Here is a 16,996-nt window from a genome sequence, read left to right as displayed (position 1 = left end):
TAATGTAATTTGCAGCGATACTTCGAAATATATCTTTTCTGATAAGTACACACGGGAGCAGGGCGTACCGAGGATTTACCTATCATCGGACAAAATGCTTTGTACCAGCAGGAATGAAATGGAAACATATGGTACTGTCAATAATCAATTGAAAACGTAAAAGCCATGGTCATTACTAATTTCGTCTCTGTTTTCAGGTAGTTAGAGAAACAGAACCTTTAATCATTAATGGACAAGATGACATCGATCATCAGTCCATAATTATAAATGAGAATGCTAACAGGTCAGACATAAAACGTACGAAACGAAATCCATTGCAATATTGCAAAAATCCATCCGCTGCTACCAACGAACCTACTAATTGACACTGAATGTAAAATAGTAATATAGCAGTGGAAAGATAACTTAGAATTTCAATTACAAAGAAGCACTATAAACTGTTGTAATAAAATGAATAGACAAAACATCTTGTGGCATTCATACAGAAGATATACAAGTAAGTCAAGGGAAGTAGAGTAAAATTTATTCAAAGTTGCATATCACAACAATATAACAATATAACACAAGCTCTGCAGAGCTTTTAAACCAAGTAGTAAATGACATGCATGACATGATAACAAAAGCAAAGCAAATTAAGCATATCAAGATAAGGAATCTTAAAACTATGAAACACATATTGAATATCACGATGATAACTAAGTTAAGACTACGAGCATAAGATAGCAAATGGTAATTATAAGTATTAAAGACTAGCAGTAATAAGACTTCACAGTTAAAAACAGACTAGCATACTACTAAGATAAACAGTTTGACACAAGTGAAACATATTACATATCTTAATCGCCTTTAACAGTAAACACAATTCCAAAATGACACGGTACCTAACCAGTACATAATGGCAAAAAACACATGCGAAATAATTATGATATATGCTGCTAATATTAGACCTTTCTAACGTAAACGTAATTACGAAACGGAATACTGAATCCTTAAAATTTTAGGCTAATTTGTGGTCTATGGGAGACAATTTCAACCAACATTAATGCAATAGTATCTCCCTTAGACCATTATTTGCAAATAACATTTACGGAATCAGTAATCCTTTTCCGATTTACGTTTACGTTAGAAAGGTCTAATATGCAAACAAAAATACAAATTGGACAAAACATTGGAAATTCACAAAACAATTCATTCACAAGATCACAGGAGTTAAGAAATACAAATGGTAAGCCAAACTACTAAGGCATGCAGGTCACGAGCAAGACTAACAATCCCACTGAGCAATCATTGATTCAAACTGAGAAAATGAAGTTATTTCTCTAAAATGATTTGGGAGTGAGTTCCATAGTTTAGCAGCAGAGTACCTGAATGAATTTAATCCATACCTAGTTGTTCTAATCTTTGGCAGTTAAACTGTATTTGTATACCTAAAATTGAAATGGGAGTCTTTTATATTAATAAAATCATGTAGATTCTTCGGATTCTTGTTTCAAATTTGAAAACCTCTAAAGCTTTTGCTCTCATTCCTTAGTTCCAAGCATAGGAAGACCAGATTTATCAAGCCGAGTTTCATATGAAGTAACATAGTCATTGTATATAAATCTAAGAGCCCTATGCTGTATTTTTGCTATTTTAGATGCATTTTTTTGCCACTAAAATGCCAGATCAAAGGGGAATAATTAAAGTTTAACAATATAAACGAGTGATACATAGACAACCTGTCACGTTTCGTCAAGTAACAACCAATTCTCTTCATAATATTTAATTGCTTAGATGCTTTTTTATATATTTTGTCAACATGGGACTTAAAGTTCAACAAAAAATCAAACGTAACACCGAGCAGGACTACTTCGTCTTCACACTTGATGCTTGTATCATTTAAATTAAAAGTAAGATGAAGGTCATGTGTCCTAGCCCCCAGGAATATAGCCTGGACTTTCTCAGGGTTGGCTTGCAAGAAAATTGTCTGCAAACCATTTGATAATTTTCAGACTCTCTGATTTAAGAACACTTACTAAGTTTGCTTGAGAAGAACTAGCAAATGAAATAGTATCTGCATAGTTATACAAGTCAGACTGGGTGATGAAACTGAAAATGTCGTTCATGAAAATGTTTAACAAAATAGGACCCAGTATTGATCCCTGGGGAACACCCTTTACCACATCTCTGAAGGAGCTGTTACAAGAGCAAGTTTAACACAAAGTTTTCTGTTGGACAAGTAACTCTTAATGAGTTCTGACAGTTTGTAGTGTTGAAGCTTTAGCAGAAGGAGGTTATGGAGTAAACAATCAAAGGCCTTTGAGAGATCAATCAGTATCGCAGCTAGATACTTCTTAGAGTCAAGTGCTCTTTTTCAGTCTTCTGAGATTTTCAGCAGGGTAGTATTACAGCCATACTTTGGCCTGAAGGCCCAAAAAATAGGGTTGAAAATACAATCAAAATGCTCCAGAAACTGTGTGCAGATGGCTTTCACAAAGATCTTTTATGTGACTGAAAGAAGGCTGACAGGTCTATAATAACCTTGTCATGTGTGCTTTTCTTCTTATAAATACATAACAATATGCATGACGTATATTTATACAAAGCTTTGTAAGGCAAATTTTATTGACGATGTAAAACACTAAATATGTCTATATTTGATCATTTTTTGTATCTGTGTCCTCCGTTTTCTTACTGGCGCGTTTGTTTTTACCAATTTTAAGTTCAAACTTGTTCACGCGGTACCAATCACTAAGTTCTTCTATTGTCTGTGGAAGCTCTACGCCGTTCGTTTCCGGCACAAATGCAAACAGCAGTACTGTTATAAGACACATGACGGCAAATACACAGGGCGGTAACCATCCAATTTTACTTGACTGAAAATAAAAAAGGAAAACAAACAGATTATATCTTTTGTCAAATAGAATCCATGTATCATCTCATTCAACAAGAGACATTCAGTGGGTGTTCCGGAACAAACCCTCAAGTTCTCTTTTTTTAAAGCGCTATAGGTTTAAATGACAGGACTAACTGACAGCAAAACAGCATTTATATGTATCAAACAGTTGATATTTTCTACTTCTATTGAAAACAAATGTTTTAGACTAAAATCATATATCAAAAGACAAAACCGATTGCATGATATGTTCAATGAACAGACTTGCTGCATTTTAATAGGTCAAATTAGGAATAGAAATCGGTTCATAAACATTTAGTCTAAGAACAGAAACACATGTTTTCTACTAATCACTCATTATTTTACTGTTCATGAGAAGTTGTACGTGGGATACCAAGGGTAGAAGAAAAGAATTTGCCTCTTTCCATTTACATAATAATTACGTTAACAAATGATTTTTGTTCTTCAGTTATTCATTTATTTAACATGCTCATTGATGAAATTTGAGGTAGATATCAAAAGAATTCCGCCTAGCTTTTTCTGTTAAACAGGAAATACTAATTTCTGATGGTGAAATAACTTGAATTCTTATCATATTGACCATGACATTGTATTAATTTACTTTTAACATGCCTTTAACACATTTGTTTTGTACAGACGTTACATTAAGAACAAATGGCGAATTCTTAAATCATTGAAATAAAATACTAGATATATTTTTCGATGAAAATGAGCTATATAGTTTATACGATAAATCTTACCACATTTCTTGAAAAAGGTGCTATCATAGACCCAACTTTTTCCATGAAAGAACACACTCCAAGACCAATATTTCTGTAGATAAAAGAATTATGCTTTATGGTTATGATAATCTATTATATTAATATTTTTATTTTTTTTTTAATAGGGACTGATGTGCGGCTTCAAGGTATTGTCGCTACACATTTTAAAGTTAAATCTTTTGAAAAGTCAGTTACCTAAGTAACAGGAACTCAGTATGTACAGGTGTTTGTAACCGCTGAGTATGTGTTGGCTAACCAATCTCTCACTTAGTTCTCACATTAATGATTCTTCTCTCGAAACACCAATAGCTGCCATACTATTTAAACTATTGTGTTTAAACATTTTAAACTCTGCTTTTTGTTTGTTTTTTCTTTTGCTGAATACGAGATATTTACTTAGATTTCTACAAAAAGGTACTTTTTACATGTATGCCATATTAAATTCAACTCGTAAGAATGTTGATTTACCATTACTAGTAAAGGTATATAATTTAAAACTCTTTCACTACTTGAAGTGCGAATTGACCTATCTGCCAGTACTGTTAGGTAAAGAAGCGATACGACTATGAAAACATAACAGAGAGCGACACTCAACATCTACATTTATGGTAAGAAATAAGTGAAACATATTTTCTTTGAGCCCTGCCTGTTTATTCGTAGAGTTCGAATGTACATATTTTTCGACTAATACGCAAGGTTATTTACACGGTAAATGACTATACGAATCATTACTTGAATGGCGGATGATTTATCTGGCTCGAGTCAACTGGTAGGTGAATACCGCAAAACATTTACCTTGAGCTAGTATTCCACCGCACGCACCTTCCTAGTGACAGATCTTTCTGCATACGTAATTTTTATGATAATAAAGAATGTATACAGCAGTAAACGAATGCATTCTTTGAGCATACTTTATTATAGTAGCGTATGATTTAACGCACTCATACGTATGTCATCTTACAGCATCGGCAAAAACATGGGAAAATCCTGTCTGGCATGCAAAAATAGATTTTCCAGCATCGGCAAAAAACATGGAATTTCTTGTCTGGCATGCAAAACAAATTTTCCAGCATCGCAGAAACATGGCAAATCTGTCATGCAGCATAAAAATGATCTTTTGCAGCACACTAAACATGGGAAATCTTCTGCATGCATAATAGTTTTCCAGCATCGGCAAAAACATGGGAAAATCTAGTCTGGCATGCAAAAGATTTTCCAGTATCGGCGGAAACATGTTAAAATCCTGTCTGGTATGCAAAAATAGATTTTCCAGCGTCGACAAAATCATGGGAAGAAAAGATTTTCCAGCATCGGCAAAAACATGGGAAAATCCTGTCTGGCATGCAAAAATAGATTTTCCAGCATCGGCAGAAACATGGGACAATCCTGTCTGGCATGCAAAAATAGATTTTCCAGCATCGCAAAACTGGAAAATTCTGCAGAAAATAGATTTTCAATAAAACATGGAAAATCTATCTGGCATGCAAAAATAGATTTTCCAGCATCGGCGAAACATGTGAAAATCCTGTCTGGTATGCAAAAATAGATTTTCCAGCGTCGACAAAATCATGGGAAGAAAAGATTTTCCAGCATCGGCAAAAACATGGGAAAATCCTGTCTGGCATGCAAAAATAGATTTTCCAGCATCGGCAGAAACATGGGACAATCCTGTCTGGCATGTAAAAATAGATTTTCCAGCATCGGCAAAAACATGGGAAAATCCTGTCTGGCATGCAAAAATAGATTTTCCAGCATCGGCAGAAACATGGGACAATCCTATCTGGCATGCAAAAATAGATTTTCCAGCATCGGCAAAAACATTGGAAAATCCTGTCTGGCATGCAAAAATAGATTTTCCAGCATCGACAAAAACATGGGAAAAAAAGATTTTCCAGCATCGGCAAAAAACATGGGAAAATCCTGTCTGGCATGTAAAAATAGATTATCCAGCATCGGCAAAAACATGGGAAAATCCTGTCTGGCATGCAAAAATAGATTTTCCAGCATCGGCAGAAACATGTGAAAATCCTGTCTGGCATGCAAAAATAGATTTTCCAGCATCGGCAAAAAACATGGGAAAATCCTGTCTGGCATGCAAAAATAGATTTTCCAGCATCGCAAAAACATTGGAAAATCCTGTCTGGCATGCAAAAATAGATTTTCCAGCATCGGCAAAACATGGAAATCCTTCTGGCATGCAAAAATAGATTTTCCAGCATCGAAACATAAAATCTGGTCTGAAAAAAGATTTTCCAGCATCGCCGGAAAAAAAAAATGGCAGGAAAATCCTGTCTGGCATGTAAAAATAGATTATCCAGCATCGGCAAAAACATGGGAAAATCATGTCTGGCATGCAAAAATAGATTTTCCAGCATCGGCAGAAACATTTGAAAATCCTGTCTGGCATGCCAAAAATAGATTTTCCAGCATCGGCAAAAAACATGGGAAAATCCTGTCTGGCATGCAAAAATAGATTTTCCAGCATCCGCAAAAACATTGGAAAATCCTGTCTGGCATGCAAAATAGATTTTCCAGCTTCGGCAAAAAACACGAGAAAATCGTGTCCGGCATACAAAACATGTATTGCTTCAATACCTCATATTAGTCGGATAAAGTTCTGGGGTTGTTAGATATACGGTATTATATCCTGTGGTGATACCCATCTTCCCGATTAGCATAAAAGCTGTGGCAGCTCCTAACATAGTAGTGTTCTCTCCTAAAATGTTAATCACACTGAATATAACTTTTCATATCTAGGTAAAAGCTGTGGCAGCTCCTAACATAGTAGTGTTGTCTCGTAAAATATTAATCAAATTGTGATAACTTTTCATTTCAAAATAAAGATAGTAATAACTTTCGAAATCAACATAAAAGTATATCTTACAATATGTAACAAATGATGACATTATTTGTTTAAATGACAGTAAATGTTGTGATAGCTGCCTAATAAACATTTTTACTTTGAATTTATTTTTTAAAAATAAAATGAATGTTATCTGGCAATCAAAATTGTATATCATGAACTTAATGTTTAATGTCCGAAATTTACCAGCAGTGAAAGTTAATGCAGTGGCAACGCCTAAACCTATGGCAGCAATACAGTGACCAATCACCGCTGTCCATTTTCTACCGATTCTGAAGAAAATATACAGATTGTAAAGCCATTTACACGAACATGGACAAACAGCTAAAAACTTTTAGCATGCCTTCTCAGGTGTATTTAGAGGAGGTAGTTGTTAGTTGTAGAGAGCAGGATAGTACTGGTCCAGAATCAAAGAATATTGGTTTGGTACGCATTTCACCATTAGATAACTGAAACATTGCCTACAAATCACGATAAAGGCAAAATAAACAAAAATAGCGTATATGGAGTTCTAAAAGTGTGTTGAAAACCTACCGAGAGATTCATTTCATTTTGCCAGATCAAAACCAAAATTGTATTGATAATGACAATATAGATTTTCAATATTATCAACGTTTAGGAGATCTGGAGTTTTAATATATTCATCAGGAGTTCTTATGGTCTTAAAATAATATCAAAGGTTTCTACCATGGAAAAATTCAACAAACAAAAGTCGAAATAAGTAAACAAGGGCAAGCGAAGATAAATAAAAAGTTTCGAAAACGAACCTATGTAAAATAAAATATTGCATAAAACAAGAGGGATACTCCACCAATGCACTCAAGAAGAAATTGATGTATCTGTCCCCGTAGAGAGCTGAGGATGACAGGTAAAGGCCGTAGTACACAAAACTGTCACAAATCCTAAACAAAAAGTATTCCATTTTAATATTCTAATTTAAAACGAAGGAAATAGGGATGAGCAAAGTGGCAGCACATGAAAGTTTAGGTTGGACACGATGTTTCAGAAACCAGTACTAAACCTTCCAGATGAAAATAAGTTAAACAGACCTACTAGTTTTGAATATTGTCTGCTAGTTTATATGACAATTGGAGTGAAAATTTAAAAATATGAGAAAAAAATACACTTTGCGTCTTTAAATAAAATTTTACTTTATTTAAATTTTCTTGATGATTGTTAGGTGTCATACCTTTTGAAATGAATAGCAGCCATTGTGAAATTTTTGACTAACACTTTATCATATTAAAGAGATACCTTACCAAGTGTACCACAATATCATCGATACTATCAAGATGCGTTTATGTTTGAAAATATCAAACATTGTGTATTTCCGTACTTCTATTTTATCGTCATCAAATTCTCCATTTTTCAGGTTGTCATTTGAATCTTTAAATTTCGGCATCGGTAGAATCAATGGATCTAGATCTGCGCTGTTATTTCCTATGTTGCCATTCTTCTGGCCGTGAGATGGGTAGTCAATGCCGGAAATCTGTCGAAAGAAGGCATCCATGTTCGCCTCACTAATCTGCGAATACTCTACATTCTTGGATTTTGATTGATTATTCATTGGAAGCGCTTTACTATCAGTATCAACCAGATCACCCAAACCAATTGTCTCCATTACTTCTCCATAGTTCTTCTTATTCCATTTACAGGCATTTTTGATTATTTCCTTTGCTCTGTCAATCTGGTTGTTTGCTATCACCCAGCATAAAGACTCGTCAATCGTCCTGACAAAACAAAAATACAATTCGTATTTTTAGGCATACTGTTTTAAAAGATATATATTTTACACTGAACGTTTGGCAGGATTTGATTCTTCTTTAAATATTTTCACATTGAAATTCATTTCGGAAACATGCGAGTGAGTGCAATCTAATCGGATGTTTTCCATGAAAAGCATGCACTCTGACCAGACGCAAAACACACTGCTATTTCAAGAGTTGCAGTGTTTTTTTTTTTGCTTCAGAGATCCTAACTTCATACCTATCATGATAACAAATAAAATCGATGAGGATGCTTTTGAGTAATAGAGAAGCCGAAAAAGGTGTTAAGCCATAATTCACATTTTCCTGACATTTGTATACTAAACAAAAGGATTTCTTTTTTATTTTATCTCAATTATTTGGATGCCGATGTTTGCTAAAGCAACACACAGTCCTTTTGAATAGAAAATCAATGTCTGTACACGTGTTGCTACAGCTTTCAAAGACCTAAACATGCCCATTTCTTTTATTCACAGACAGAAATAACTATTATGTGATTTTATCTTCGTAATTAATATATTTACGCCTATCTTAGTTTATAGTGATTTATTTTAGTTCAATTGTGATGGAAGCTTAAAGCTTAATTGAATTACTCTCGAGACCGCTCCCTGGAAAAACCAGTACTGTTACGTTTAGTTGTTTAGTTATAAATATGCATTTCAGCCATAATATGAATTCTTCAACAGTCAAACTAAAACCGAGAAATACGAGTACAATGTTTACATACCACCATTGAAGAATGGACCATGCACTGCACATAGCGTATGTAATCTGTATATATTTCCACGGGTAATCTCTCAGTGCGTAGGCTATAGGAGACATCAAAGCAGTGACAGACGTCCAAAACAGCAGTGCCCAGACTGCACAGTAATGTCGTATTTCAGTTGGAAATGTTTCCAAAGACAGCGTTGTACCCGCTAACAGTCCCTGTAAACAATCAGAAAAGCTTGTACAGATCAAAACAGGGCACAGTCGTACAGAACAACTTTTATAGGTTAGCAGCTTCAAGAAATATGCAGAACGAGTGAATATTTCTCGAAACGAAGCAATTTATCCTTTTATAACGTTTCCAAACAAATCAATGTTGTATAAATATACTCAACAAAATTCTTAATTGGTCAGTTTATATTGTATTACTATTTTGTTAATAATGCATGTATTCACCCGAAATTTCACATACCGACATTTGAATAAGTACTGGAGGTAATTATAGATTTATTTTTGGCGACTCACAATCAAAGTAACCGCATTAGGCGTTTTGGCTAACATTACATATTTTGCACGTGCAGGGCATGTGCCCCAACATGCACATGTTCGTTTACACTTTAGGCATTACTGATGAAGGTCCTACTAGAAAAGGACATATAATGGTGAAATCGACACAAAAGCAACGCGATCCAGCTGCCGGAATGTTTCTAGCCGGGACAAATTTACGACACGTGTGTAATTATTTTTGCAATTTCAAAAGAATTTTGATATAATTTGTTTGTAGTTGTTACTTTGATGGTTATTTCCATTTCTAACCTTATTTCCGTTGACAAGAACCTTCAATCGTTGGTTATCTACCATCCTCGCTCTTTTGGCAAAATTTAACCCAAGGACAATTCATTGAAGTGACCGATTTTAAGTTTTGTTGTAAAATTCCGACAGCCCGGGCGCGTTGCTTTTGTGTCAATTTCACAATGATATGTGTTTTTCTGGTAGGACTTTTGTCAGTAATGCCAAATATGTTCACTAACAAGTGCATAATGGTGCGCATGCCCTGCACGTGCAAAATTTGCAATATTGGTAAAAAAGCCTTATGTGGTTACGCTGGCCGTGAGTCGGCCAAAAATAAATCAATAATTAGCAGCAGTGTAATATAAATTTGCTGGCCTGAAAAAAGTGACAATACTGACGTAATTAACGATACAATTTAAAATGATGGCACGCATCCGAAATGATATGGAAAATATTGATATACCAGTTTTCATTGTAACTAAACGGAAAGTAAAATCGAGTATGTATTAAATATTTGTTTCCCTATCGGTGTGTAGGTGAACTGAAGTTTAAATATATACATGTATTCAGATTTTCGTTAATATCCAAAATACCTGAAGAAAAAGATATTCATTTATTGAATTAGCACGTTTTGTTTGCATGTTATGTTGTATTACTTTACGTTTCGGGAAATGAAACTGTGACATCACCTAGTTAAAATATAAATATAGATTAGGAGCTAGATTAAAGAGGATTTCTTTTAAATTAAGCACTAAATAAGATAAGACTTGCTTTAAAGTAGGAGCTAAAGATAAGTCTTGCCCTAAATGAGCAGTTAAATGTTTAAAAAAAACCTTCTATTAATTAAGGGGCTAAATTGGACAAGGTTTCCTTTCAATTAGGATCTAACTAAGACATAGCTTGCTTTAAGTTAGGAGCTTAATGCAATTGAACTTGCTCTTAATAACAAGCTAAATGAGAGAAGCCTTTTATAAGTAAGGAGTTAAATGAGATAAAGCTTGCTTTAAATTACAGTTAGGAGCTAGATGAGAAAACCTTTAAACCAGGATCTAAGTGAGAAGTGGCTTGCTTTAAAATTTGGAGTTAAATGAATTAAGGCTTGCTTAAAGTTAGGAACTAAATGATACCAAATTTTCAAAAAAAAAACTTAAAAAATACACACTGCTAATTTTACTATATACATGTAGTTAGACATTTCATTGTAACCTTTGTATTACTATATTGTTTTTGCTGTTATTAATTTGAAATGAAATGATATACATTTACTGAATATTATTATATTATTTTTTAATATCTTTACGGGTAATATTTTATTATTGCTGATGTGAAATAAACTAACAGTATAAAATAGAAAAAGTGGAAACTCCACAGGTCGCTCAACACAACAAAAACGAAAATGTTGCAGGCTCGGTTTGATTGAGCCTGTTCATGGACGGTAGTGGAAATGCATGCTACCGTCCATGCCCTCTAGCCCCGGGTTGAGCAGAACTCAACATTTACACATGCTAAAAGTACAAAAAACAATTTAGAGACATCCGCAGATGTGTTCATACGGCGGTGCACATAGAACCTTCAATGCTACACTAGTGTGTAATTCCATGAACAGCGGCGTATGGTCCCAAACAAATGCAAACCCCTTCAAAAAATATAAAAATAAAAAAGAGCCAAACGAGGAAAGGCTTGCTTTTACCACTGTGTGACAAATGAAACCAATTGTAAATAGCAGCTACCTGTTGAAACAAGCCCGTCAAAAATCTAAAAATCACAAAAACTACGTAGTTCGCACTAAAAGCCGTTGCAAGCGACACTCCGAAGAAGACCACGTGACTCAAAATCATAACAGGCTTTCTACCAAATCGGTCTGAAAGTATATTTTTTTTTATTATTTCATACAGAAATGTTACTTAAGATACATACAAATAGTGAAATATTAATATAATTACAAAGCATAAATACCATGGCTGTATCTTTCAAATTACATATAAATGTATAAATATAGTGAAATGATATCAGCATAGAATAATAATTATACTGGAATTACATTGATATGAATAACACATATATTACAATAATAACATTACATACAAATTGGAATGACAATCTTTGTAAAAATTAAATTAAACGAACTGTTGCCGAAAACTTAATTGTAGCAGGTGGACTGAATTATGTTAACGAATACAATTTTTATTATCATTCTTAAAGTGATGAAGTGTTTCTCTTATCTTTATTCAAATGTATCGTACAAGTTACCAACGAGTGTGATGTTTCAGCCATTTAATGTTAAACTTTTCAGTTTGTTTAATTTTTTCGTTCATCAGAATTTATGTCCTTACAATTTCGAAAAAATTTCGACAAAGTCTTTTACTGTACTCTCTGTTTGCAATTTTTTTTATGATATTGTTGCGTGTATGTCTACATGTCGAGGAAGCCTACTATCAGTGATAATTTGTTTCCCATTATTTATACGTACCTGAAAGTGTTGGAAAGACGAAAGTTCCGATCATCATGCCGGCCAGGTAGAGAACTTGAGTCAGTTCTCCGAGTTCGGCATTCTGACAAACTAAATTCCACTGAAATATACGACCAAGTGGAAATAATGTTCACAAAACATTTTCAGTCTCAGCCTAGTTGATTATGGAATTTTATTTGTGATTTTTATTTGTGATTTAAATTAAATATAATTACTACAATCAATTTATTATTCAATATCGACCTCGTTAGAATTTAATCTTGAGATTCTGTTAAGATTTGCTATAAGAAATTTCAACTCTTGTCTCAGATGTCAGAGATCAGAAATGCTTTGTGAACATTGGGCTAGGCGTCATAATGTAGCAGGCATCGTATTTCTCTAAGAAGATACTCTTGAAAAATGTACCGTCTATATTAAAGCAACTAATGAAAATATAACGTTTTTCTATTCCCTTATTTATCCTGATTTCTAGACTTAAATAACATTAAAAACATAAATTGAACCAATCAAACATAAATCAAACCAATAAAAATAAATTGAACCAATTAAGAATAAACTGAACATAAGTTGAACCAATTAAACATCAATTGAACCAGTTAAACATAAGAAAGAAAAAAAAATAGAAAATACAAAGATTGAATATGTCCTAAGAACAAAGCCTTTCCAAAACGAAACATGGATGGGTTGACAGTTACACTATGGAAGTCTTACATTTGTGCAATAGAGTCGGTCATTATAAACTAATACAAATGTAGAACATGCTCGAAAAGCTCTCGGTTCATCACCTTCTGAAACGAGTTAACCGGCTATTTCTAATGTTGGAATAAGACAAAAGTTCTTTGTCAATCAATAGGCACAAAATATTCATCACAATTAATTCATACCTACGACTGATTAGCAAAATGTACCAAATGAACCACCTTTCTGTATTTTGGACAATAGAACAAATTTGTAACTTTGTTAATTTTGCAAGTAACACCTTCATGACAAACAAAAATGATTGACGATAATCACATCGTGATCCGTTTATTCATAATTCATAAACGCCATATTTTATCAACAATTCATTTGTGCTTCATTGCACCCAAATTAATTAGATGAAGTGGTAATTTATAAAGTCGCGCTTTCTTTAAAATCTAGAGATCTGATTTATTAGAAACCTAACGATCCCGATACCGTTTATATATATACATAATTTATGTCGATTATGTCAATACCACTACCAAAACAGCATTGCAAAAGATGGCGTGTATTGTTTTGAGGTCTTTATTGATAGGGAAAAAAAGTTTTACCCTACGCGTATTAATCTTCATAGAATAATTGCTTGTGGTAAGAATATAATCCCTATTGTTATTGGTCAGTAGGACAAACTTTTAAGGTCACAATAAACCCTCATCCGAAAACTGTCTCTTCTCAATATTAAAGAATGCTTTGGCTGTTAATATTCATATGCGATTGCCATTAGTGTGTAGATAAACTCTTGTATGTTTCAGGTTAACATGGAGTCCAATGTGTTTTACAAACAGCTTAAAATTGCTTAAATGTTACCTTATATGCTCTTTGACCATCTATGTGCATTAATAAAGTCTACCTCTGTAACAAATGATCGGTCTGCTGGAGAATCATATTCCCAGCCGTTTTCACACGGTGTTGATGTCTCTAAAACACCATCAGATGTGTTGACATAACTCACTATCTCACACTGTTCGTAGTCTTTCTGTATCCCCAAAGTATTGTTCATAAGAGTGCCATTATGAGTGGGTTTGCAATGGAAACCTGGTCTGTGTCCTTCAAAAAGATTTATATTTAGTTAAAATTGAACCGTTTAACCTTACCTAATTTAAATTCAGCAAATTGAACTTTGTACACTTTTAAGTGAGTAAAAATACACAACAAAAAACTAAACTGAAAAAAACGGCTTATCCGCCATTCACTTTTATTACAATACCTTCACATGTACTATAAGTTATTTCTTGCAATTTGGCCTACCTGTAGAACAAATTGATTCTAATAACTTTTCGAAAGGTCAACAAAGAAACAATTGTCATCACTTTACGAATGTAACGCATTTTTGAAAAAAAAATCATATGTAAAGAATTAAACATTAGTGAAAAAGCTACGAGGAGTGACAGCATTGGCGACACCAAAAGAAGGTATTTGACATTTGACATGCCCAATCCAGAAGATCATTCGATATTTGTAGGGTATCTTTGCGTAAGTCCACACTCTTAAAAACTTTGACATATCGATGATAGCATGTTGATTTAAATGTTTATTAATTCTAATAAGGTATTTTCAGTAAATTTTGAGAGATTGTCAAAACAGGGTTAGCTGTAATGTTCAGTATATTGTAATTGTATCTGTTTAATACGGACATCAGAAAAAAATGCCAACCTCATGTATGCGCATACAGTATCTATTTATTTATTTATTTATTTATTTATTCATTTATATTACCAGATTTATATAGTGCTCTTTTCATGATTAACACGCTCAAAGGCGCTTTACATATAGCAAACGCAGCCACACGGGGCGCGAAATTCATCCTCTGCTAGTACAGACTGAATGCGATCTGACCAGAGGGACAGAGTAAGATAAAACCGTTTATAGCACCGATACAAGCGTCGTCTTTTCTAGGTAGAACCGGTACATGCCTCTTAGTAAGGTAGGAGACACTCAAAAGCATCTTAGAAATATCCAGTGCCTGGACTGGGATTCGAACCCCGGTTCTCTAAATTGACTGTCAAGCGTGTTACCGCTAGACCACCAGCGCGTGGTGATTGAATTTAATAATGAAATACTTACCTATAAAGACAATGTTAAGTCCTTGAAAAGCCCAGGATATCAGCGACAAGAGATATATAGCTTGTTGTTTCAACTGATACTTTCCTAACGGACCCAGTGTCCTCCATATATGGTCTACGTTAACATTCCTCATTCTTTACTATAGTAAGTTCAGTTTTAGAAAATCGTCAGTGATAATCTGCCTAAGTCATTTAAATTTATTTTATCTAAATAATGACCACTTAAGTGAGAACAATTTGAGCCGTGCCATGGGAAAACCAACAAAGTGGCTTTGCGACCAGCATGGATCCAGACCAGCCTGCGCAGTCTGGTCAGGATCCATGCTGTTCGCTAACGATTTCTCTAATTCCAATAGACAACAAAAGTAAACAGCATGGATCCTGACCAGACCGCGCGGATGCGCAGGCTGGCCTGGATCCATGCTGGTCACAAAGTCACTATGTTGGTTTTCCCATGGCACGGCTCATTTGATAATAAACTAAGTTCGGTCAAGCCGGGTTCGCTGTAAATGTTTATCAACGATTGTCATTATTTTTATATTACCATTTACAGGTAAAGCTCATATCTTTAAACTTTATACATTACATTTTCATAAACTGTGCCATTGAAATATAATAGGGTTATTATAACAGAAGCTAGATCTGGTATGCTGCATTCGGTTAGAGTGGATTTTTGTCAGATCGGATCTTACGAGGCGCGCAAGCGCCGAGTGTGATCCGACCTTGCAAAATCCACTAGAGCCGAATATAAGATCCCATATCTGACTACTGTTATAATGATTCTTTTATTATGTACCTCTACCTTTTTGTTTGTTGTTTTGTTATTGAACAAAATTTTCAATGCTTATCAATATAAAAATGGAACTAATTGAGGTTTTTATGTGCGCTATTTATAGAACTGTGTAAGGTCATGCATATTAATGAAAGTAGTCCAAATTAATGAAAGTAGTCCAATCTGACTAAATTACTTGATGTTCTAAACGAAGTTCTGAGGATGACCCATTCACATTCGTTTTCTGTATATTTTGGATTTCTGATATTGGTGTTTTTTATTTTCGCATATCTATTTTTATGCGAATCAATCAAACTACTCGTTTCAACAAGCGTTTTGGCTGAACCATCAAAATAGCGTCGAATGTCACAGGGTAAGAAAAATGTGCATGTTGTCAGTCCGGGGCTCGGGGCTCATCGCTTATAGGGCGAGTGCTTTACTGACTGAGCTAACTGGATGCCTCACACATATCCCCTCCCTTACGTGACCAAGTCCGTACCGTGACATATGATACCTCTTAAAACACGACGGCGCAGTCATGATGTGGCCGCCATAATAAAAATGAAAAACCCAAGCTAAATATAGATTTTTTAAACTTCTTCTTTCACATACAAAATGTTGTATGTAAGGCTTTGATTGGCTGTTGGAAGGGTCGTCAGAACGAGGCTATCAGTAACACGTCTTCAGATCCAATGTGCGTAGCGTTAATTGGAGATGCACTTTAGTCAGACTGGAAAGCAGTCCGGCAGCATAGAATACAAAATGTAAAATACGGAATTTAAAAGGTGCAATACGGATAATTTTTTTGCCTGTTGATATTTAATTGTGAAATATAAGCCACTTTTAACAGTGTTTATATAGGTATATAATATATGACTATATATACAAATACCGCTTAGAATATACAATTTCACCTTGAATTGTCTCCAGCATATTGATTTCGCTTTACAGTATTTAAGAAAGTTTATGCATAGATACGTGTTGAAGTACTGCATCTTTATCCAATATCAGTTTCGGTCACTTACCATGTACAGGATGTAGCATACTTACGTTTAACCTAAATATTCCATATCAGTTTGACATTTAAAATAATATAGGTGAATAAAATTGGATTGTTTGAACAGTAGTTTTATATGGGGTGTTGTGTTTGACCCGAGTGTATAT

General features: G+C 34.3%; 1 protein-coding gene across 1 annotated transcript; it reads right to left on the bottom strand.

Annotated features, from left to right (window-relative positions):
* Window positions 1-598: 598 nt before the first annotated feature.
* On the bottom strand, window positions 599-15,252 carry LOC123530872 (organic cation transporter-like protein). Its single transcript, XM_053525665.1, has 11 exons — window positions 15,062-15,252; window positions 13,848-14,044; window positions 12,257-12,356; window positions 11,517-11,647; window positions 9,014-9,213; window positions 7,780-8,250; window positions 7,288-7,422; window positions 6,707-6,792; window positions 6,253-6,373; window positions 3,637-3,709; window positions 599-2,855 (listed from the first exon to the last, which is right to left on the bottom strand). Exons 1-11 carry the CDS (start codon window positions 15,192-15,194, stop codon window positions 2,631-2,633), a joined length of 1,872 nt encoding a protein of 623 aa, XP_053381640.1. The 5' UTR covers window positions 15,195-15,252; the 3' UTR covers window positions 599-2,630.
* Window positions 15,253-16,996: the final 1,744 nt, after the last annotated feature.

The sequence above is a fragment of the Mercenaria mercenaria genome, chromosome 15 (genome assembly GCF_021730395.1).
Source record: "Mercenaria mercenaria strain notata chromosome 15, MADL_Memer_1, whole genome shotgun sequence".
Taxonomy (NCBI): domain Eukaryota; kingdom Metazoa; phylum Mollusca; class Bivalvia; order Venerida; family Veneridae; genus Mercenaria; species Mercenaria mercenaria.
The sequence above is the reverse complement of the archived record's forward strand: the minus strand, read 5'-3'. Positions and strand labels throughout refer to the sequence as shown.